This window comes from Schistocerca gregaria, chromosome X, assembly GCF_023897955.1.
Source record: "Schistocerca gregaria isolate iqSchGreg1 chromosome X, iqSchGreg1.2, whole genome shotgun sequence".
NCBI lineage: Eukaryota > Metazoa > Arthropoda > Insecta > Orthoptera > Acrididae > Schistocerca > Schistocerca gregaria.
In genome coordinates, this window is record NC_064931.1 from 854,036,615 (window position 1) to 854,045,231 (window position 8,617).

Sequence of the window (8,617 nt, forward strand, 5' to 3'; positions counted from 1 at the left end):
AATTCAATTTCTACATTACAGGAAAGAAAGAAAATTTGAAGTAGTAGATTCAAGAATTAAGAGATAGGACAGCCCATTTATTTGATTACCAGTAAGAACAAGAACTGAAGGCCCATTTTGCTGGTTATCGACAAGCATGTGATTTATAGGCAGATTTCCATTCTCTGCACTTCCATCTTCATACAACTACTCGAAATAAAAACATCATAACCTGACAACTGATTAACAGAGGAATTTGTTAAGGGAAGAGTATAGGTAATATCAGAAAACATGTATTCAGGTACTGTATACCGGTGCCCCACCTAAGAGCTGTCAGGCTCATTTCCTGTGGTGTTTTGGCAGATATTTGAAATTTCATTTTTACAATGTGTGGCTGGAGTCAGTCCAATCAAATTTTGTTTATTGGAACATCTTTCATTTGACACCCAGCATCAATGGAAAGTATCGTTTTCTTTCTCGTTACAAACAAGTGATTTTTAAAGCAGATTTTTACCTGCTCATTTGATAGAGTGGTCCCAAATTAGCCTAGCATGTTATTCATTTCATTGATCTTTATTAACAGGAACAGTAAAACTTTATGACTAACCAGTACTCCAGCATCAACTTGCATGCTGCAGGGACTGATGAACTCACCATTTAGCCTCATAACCCCAGTGAATCAATCAATCGCATGCATGCATGTTACTGCCATGCAGCATTGTTGCTCAGCTGCTGTTAGGGTACTGGTTACTCATCATGTTTTAATATTTCTGTTAATACATATCTAATTTTGTTTGTAATGGGAAACAAACTGATGCTTTCCATTGATGATGGGCATCAAATGAAAGATGTGTTGAGCAGTATTTATTTGGGCTGACTCTAGCAACACATTTCAAAAGGAAATTACAAACATCTGCCAAAATACCAGAGGAAACACATCTGAAGACTTTTAGGAGGGACACCCGCATATAAATATTAGTCACGCATGTATATATTCTGCATACAGTCTTAGATACACTGAGAAAATTTTATTTGCATAATTCATGTAACATGTCTCACATTACAGTAACAAAATACAGGGAACATACAACATTTCAATTTTTTTTGGAAACTTTCTCAGTAGTAATTTAAATATCAGATGTTCAGCTTAGTAATTGCCTACTAGAACACCCTGTGGACTGGTAAAAACATCACTTGATATTTTGACTACTACTACTACTACAATACACAGGGTAAGGTGGGGTAAATCTGACTGGGTGGGTAAACCCAACTGCCCTCTATTTGTGAGAAACGGCAAAGTGGAGCGATTTTGCATTAGTGTTACCTTACAGAGCTTTCAAAATAATGGACTGTCACCTTGACAGCTTTGCCACATTTGACATTTAGACACCCAAAAGGCAACAAGTGTGTTTTCGATTGTTTCAATTTAATTTTTGTGCAAATTGCTTCAACTAATTTACCTTATTAAATAAAATGATCGCAAAACAATAGGTAAGTGATTTTCGTAGTGCATTAAGTGACCTATTCAGTGTATGTATTGTTTTTGTTGGAAATGTCATGTAAATTGTTTCTATGTGTGTTAAATGAAACATGGTATGGTGGGTAAATCTGACCGCATATTTTTTTATCATTTATGTGTATGGAATCGTTTATTTATGTAAACAAAGTGACTTTTTGTTACTTTTTGGAAAACAGTACAAAAGTACAAATGAAATATGACAACAAACAATCAAAACGATAATTGCCGAGCAGTTGTTGCAATGCAAATGGGAATGTCTTTATGAGCTGTCGCTCATGATTGTAATATTCCTAGACCTACGTTGCTGTTGCACCGGCGTGCAATGAAACCATCTTTTTCCAATTAAAATTTACATTAATTTAACTCTCAGTAAATTTAGTACTCTAAACACTATTATTTTTAATGCATTTTGTTCGTTTATGTAAAAAACATAATTGCTTATATTTACTTCCCAAAAAAAACCATTCATTTAGAACTATTTCTTTACAAAATCAGCCAAACAAATAGGAGTCGGATTTACCCATTGCAAATGGCAAGTTTCTTAAAATATGGATATCTCAAAAACTATTGATGGTTTAACAAAAATATTTTGCTCCTTTATATTACCTATAATTTAACGTTTATAACGTCAAGATCCAACCTCAGATAAGCATTTTATAGCCACAAGAAATTACTAGGTCGGATTTACCCCACCTTATCCTACATATGCTCATTTATGGGTTTTTTTTTTTTTTTTGCCAATATTTCTCTTTTCTCAAACATGGTCAATGCAACACTTGGTCCAAGCAATTTCTACAAACTTTCCAATGAGTTAATAAACTGAGTCAGACAGAAAGAAAGTAAGTGAAACTGCTTATTTCAAACATAATCACCATAAGTGTTAATACAGTTATCTCACTGTGGGACAAGATGGCCAGTGATTTCATGGAAAAATGTTTGTGGTTGCCAACAGAACCATGACTGTATCCAGGCATGCACCTCTTCATTCCAAGCAAATTGACACCATGAATGTCTTTCAAGCCTCTAAAAATATGTATACCGTGTGGGGAGAGATTGGGACTGTATGGAGGGTGTGTAACGGCTCCCCAGCAAAACTTCTGTTGTGCAGTTGACACAACCTTGGCAACATGTGAATGGGCACTAACCTGTAACAGAATGATACCATTCATCAACATTCCTGGGCATTTGGACTTGATAGTCCAGAAAATCGATGAAAAGTGGGTTGATGATTGGCATCATTCTCTTGTACGGTGAAGCAGCTGACCCTTGCAGTCAAAGGAAAAGGTCATCATTACTTTCCCGGGCTAGGCTGTAGATGTCTCACTACGAAGCCCTTACACATTCTCCATACAGTCATAATATCTCCCAAAATATAAGACAATTTTGGAGCCTTCAAGAAAGGCATTCATGGTTGTCTACTTGCTTTGTTTGAAGAGTTGCATGTGTGGGTACAAACACAGTTCTGTAGGCAACCACAAACATTTATCCATGAAGGCGCTGACCATATTGTCTCAGAGTGGGACAAATGTATCAACAGTCACGGCGATGACTTTTGAAATAATAAACAGTTTACTTACTTTTTTTTCCCTGTCTCACTTTCATCCGACTGTCCCTTATATTTAACAATCTGCCAGAACACATCAAATGTCACATTGATACTAGGTAGAATTTACTATGGAATTAAGGAACATTCTGTTTGCAACTCCTACTTAAGAGTATGATCACAGAAAGTCTTAAATTCAAGGTTTCAGATCAGTTTCTACTTAGAATCAGCACCATTACGCAACAGTCTGTGTAAAAGGTAAGTCATTTCATTGTGATGCACTTAAATTTATATCTTTCACTTCTTTCAACACGCAGAAGAATAATCTCCATGGTGCTGATGGAATATGATTAATGTATTTAAAGTGTCATTTCAGTATGTTCCCTACTCATCTTCAAAATTGAAAAGTAAAAACAGGAAACTTCAGAAGTGATGATGGTGGATATGAAACATGTAGAAATGTTGCTTCAGCATAATACTGATACTTGGCTGACACTATTAACTCTACAATTTCTTATTATTAGCACATGGAATATGGCTCACGAAATGTACTAATACCTAACTGACACAGATTTACAATATGTCAAACACGACATGAATTCTGCAATAAAACGAGGGCGAACAATCACCATTTAGCTGTTCCTTAGAGGATAAAACTATTACAGTTTACAGAAGCTGTATGCAACAAGTGTGAAAAGCTGGTAATAAACCAGAAGTGAGACAGTGGAATATAGTGGTGAAATACATTGTGACTGACACAATGGATTGTGTTGATTACAGTGGCAGGCTTCCTGAATCACTTAGTCTACCATACTGCAAATGATAACGCACGTCACAGTTTCATTTTGCCATCTGATTTAGAGAGTGAACATGAAACAAAGCACTTTATTATTTGTAGTTTGAAAACTGAGTAATATAATAACCTTACTTTATAAATTGAAAATCAACACTATAAAGATTTCTATAACAATGGCACCTGGTACAAAACTAAGTGCAGTTTGACAGTTGGTCCATACTACTACACACTGTGTGTACATAACTGAACATCTGGCAGTTTTGTGCAAAAGATAACTATAAGTACTTGACTGTTACTGTGAAGATAAGCTTGAGAACTAGTAACTAATTCCAATGAGTGACATGGAATTATAGCCTGCCAATTACTCTATACTATACAAATGCCAACACTGGTTACACATTAAGTTCCGAAACGTATCCTTAGTATATCACTGCTATCAAGTACAATTATCAGTACGTTTGTTTATAATTTCAACTTTTGAAACGGTACGATAGTTGCTTCTATGCTACTTACACAAGCCACGATATTATTTTTATGTTCAGTGAACAGAACACTGACATAACACGCAAAATTTTGTTTCAACAACAGTTCGCAACATAACGATTATGAACTTAACTGACACGTACGTTCTTTATCATAAGATATGTATATTTGATATATCGACTCTGCAATGAAGCAAAATTAATTTAATACAATAGATTTTACATTCAAATGATCTCCTTATCATACTTACAGGCAAATTAATTGAGAGGTCAGTGCCATCCAAAAGAATGACCCTACACTGGATGGAATGTTTATTCACCACAGATCTTTGAGAACCTAATTTCATATGACTGGACTTTTGAGCATTACGCCCCTTTCTGCGACTAAGGAACCTTAACATTGTTAATTATATCCGAGGCATTAAATCAAATAAATCCTTTCACTAACATACAAAACACAACCCACTGTGTACACATTACACCAAAGATATGTAAACAACGCTGGCAAAGTTTACGAATACCGAAAGAGTGAAAACTTAAACATTTTGCATTGTTTCAGATATTGCCAACAGCGTCGAGCGGAACAGCCTGTCATTGTTTATGATGAAATAACCACAGGTAAACGTAATATTATTTAGCATTCTCTTCTGCTAATAAGAACTCTGAACAGATAATTCGTTATTAATTTTCTAACTGATTGAGTTAAACGTTTTCAAGTAGCACAAACTGGAAATAAAAGGGGTTTTAGAGATTATAGTAAATACTGTGAAAGTCAAAGTACTGGCACAATCAACAACAAACAGCACAAAACATCAAAATATCATAAAGCAAAGCCCTTGTTAAACGACACGAAACGAGAACGATAGTAGCGCTCAAAGTGGGGGTGGCAGTGAAATTTGAATACGAGAAATATGGCGCGGAAATCAGTATCATTGCTTTTTGAAATACGAGTACTAGATAATAATATGTTTCATTTATATTTTATGGGTACGTCTGGTGGTAAAGTGTATTTATCTGTGAAGCCCAATATTGAAATTTCGACTGTGTGGCTGTTATCAAGTGGAAACTATGTTCCTCATTACGGCCTTGTTGTGCGTATTGCACTCTTCTAACTTCATTTTTGCTCTCTTGCGTAATATTGCGTGGGCTAAATGGTTCCAAATTTGTTTTTGTTTCATATCAAATAGAAACTGGTTTCGTCACATGGTATTCAGTGGACTCATATTTATTTGCTATCGCTTACGAATCAGTATGTGAACTGTTCGATATAAATGCACTAGTAGTAGTCTATTCATCCAGAGACAATGTACCACTTAGATTTAAGGAAAACTCTTTTTTAGAGGTACAAAGAAAGGCTGGGACTAACAGCTTTGCCCAGATTCACACTTGATGACCAGATTAAAGATAAGAATAATATAATAAATGCCAGTAACACTAGAGAGAAATTTAGCAGTAATGATGAACAAAAATCACTCACCAACTTTGTCTTTCAAGATAGGTTATCTCAATATTGAAAGTATAAGTGGAAAACACATAATTTTAAACGAATTTGCAAATGAGAACTTATTTTATGTATTATGCTTAAGTGAGTACTGGTGTAAAGGAAATGAAATATCTTTTCATGTACTAGATGATTTCCACTTAGCAAACAGTTTTAGCAGAGAGCAGCATATTCATGGGGGTGTCTCAGTTTACATTAAGAATTGATTAATAAATTGTAGTAATGAACTAGATCTAGGATTTTTGTCCAGTGAGATACATTTTGAAGCCACAGGCGTATATCTGGATCATTTAAAAATTGCTATTGTATCTCTTTATAGATCACCAGATGGAAGTCCATTAATATTTTTAGAAAAACTTGAGACTTTATTAAATTTCTTTCTTAGTCCTCAGTGGAAGAAATATAGTATTGTGACTGGTGGTGACATCAATGCCGCATTTGATGTAAACAAAGATGTGCACACTGTAAATGAATTTAAAAACCTGTTATGACAATTCAACTTCATTTTTACGAACTACAAACCCACAAGACAGTCTGCTTGTCTCGACAACATACTTACAAATGTCAATATGGAGTTACTGTCTACAGATCTAACTGTCTTCGATTTCTCGGACCATGACTCAGTTTGCGTAAAAATAGGTACAGGTAGGCCTAACATGGAGTATAAGGAGTTTAAAGAGTCTAAAACAGTCATCACAAGACCAATAACGCAAGAAAAATTGTCTAATTTCATGGTCTCACTCAGTAATTATGACTGGTCACATCTTTCTAACAATAATGCTCAGGGCTCTGCCAATACATTGTTTGATAGATTTTTTTCATTATTTCTTAAATATATTCGAGACCCTCAGTACAAATGTAAAGTTAACCCTAAAAGTAACAGTAATAGACATAGGGATAAGAATCCATGGTATACCACTCAACTAGCCAATATGAAAAGAAGGTTGTTGTTGTATAGAGATTTTTACAGACTTCAGAAAAAACTGATATGGCTAAACAAAGGTACTCAAGAGCACAAAAGAAATATAAGTATGCTTTAAATGAAGCCAAAAAACAGCATAACCTAGTCAGCATTGAGTCATCAAAAAATAAATGCAGAAAAGCATGGACTATAATAAATTCAGTGGCCAAAAGCAAGCAGCAAGTTGAGGTAGTAATTTCAACAGATGAATTTAATAACTACTGTATAAAATCTGTTAACCAAATTAGGGAAAGCATTGTGAGGCCACAAGAGACTGTTGCTCATCTCATTAAATACCATAATGTAGACTACACCCTTAACGATAAATTTCTTTTAACAGAGGTCACACCAGATGTTGTTTTAACTCTTGTAAATAATTTTAGACCCTCTGACAGTGAAGATATATATGGTATTTCTTGTAGTACGTTAAAAAAGATAATTGGCTACATAGTATATCCTCTTACTAAATGTATAAATAGATGTCTAATTGAAGGACTATTCCCAGAAGTATTAAAATTATCTAGGGTAGTGCCCATTTACAAGAAAGGAAACAAAAATTGCCCATCTAGCTATCGCCCAATATCCTTGACACCTAAAGTTTCGGAATCCATCATCAACTCCCAGTTGTGTGATTATCTGACATGTAATAACATTATTACTGCGGTACAATTTGGCTTTAGGAAGGGCAAATCCACAGTCCATGCCATTGACTACCTGATTAAAAAAGTGCTTAATGCGTATGAAGGAAAAAATTTTGCTCAGGCTACCTTTTGTGATCTTAGCAAAGCCTTCGATTCTGTGGAGCATATTTCACTCCTCAACAAACTTGTTTATTACGGAATCACAAACAGTGAAGTTGACAACATTTTTGAATCTTTCCTCAGCAACCGTAGACAAATTGTTTGTATTAGTAAACAGAGATCGCAGCTAGCTGAAGTTAAGTGCGGTGTGCCACAAGGCTCAGTATTAGGATCTCTGCTGTTTATCCTAATGACAAACGATCTACCATCCTACATAAATACTCATTCCATTCTTTATGCAGATGATACCACTTTTTTCAATATCAGCTCAGACATTGATATGCTTCAAACTGTGGCAAACGACAGAATATCACAGCTATGTCTGGTTCCGAGCTAATGGGTTCCTGCTTAATGAGAGTAAAACTCAAAAGATTGTATTTAGTTTGAGAGATCCGCCAGTAGACGACTTCAAGAATAGTGTTAAGTTCTTAGGTATTGTTATAGATAGTAAATTGATTTGGGAGCCACATATTAAATACATTAGTGCAAGGCTGTCTAGACTGGTGTATTTGTTAAAGAATTTAAAAAACCATGTATCTGCGGCCTATGTAAGATCAGCCTACTTTGCTGTTTTTCAAAGTATTATATTTTATGGGCTTTTAATATGGGGCAATAGCTCACACCTTCAGGACATTTTGGTACTTCAGTAGAAAGTAATTCGAATTATCACAAACAGTGATAAACTGGCCCACTGCAAACCACTGTTTATCAACTTAAAAATATTAATTGTTATAAACATGTATATTTACACTGCCCTACTGCATATAAAGAACAACTTATCAGAATACCAGCGTAGAAGAGATATACACTCTCATGGAACCAGAAATAGTAGCAATCTTGACATACCTTACTACAGATTATCCAAGTCATTGAACAGCTACGAAGTGGTGGGTATGAAGATGTTTAATAATTTGCCACTAGAATGGGTAGAAGCTCCATTTGATTTATTTAAAGACAAATTGTTCAGTTGGTTAGCTGCAAATCCATACTACTCACTTTAGGAATTTTACGACTGTAAAATATCATAGTGGTACCG

General features: G+C 35.0%; 1 protein-coding gene across 1 annotated transcript in view; it reads right to left on the reverse strand.

Annotated features, from left to right (window-relative positions):
• LOC126299519 (band 4.1-like protein 5) overlaps window positions 1–5,579 on the reverse strand; it is a 145,623-nt gene extending 140,044 nt beyond the window's left edge. Inside the window, exon 1 of the mRNA XM_049991486.1 lies at window positions 4,571–5,579. Within this exon, the coding sequence (XP_049847443.1) occupies window positions 4,571–4,720 (150 nt within the window). The 5' untranslated portion in view covers window positions 4,721–5,579. The remainder of the gene's footprint in view (window positions 1–4,570) is intronic.
• Window positions 5,580–8,617: the final 3,038 nt, after the last annotated feature.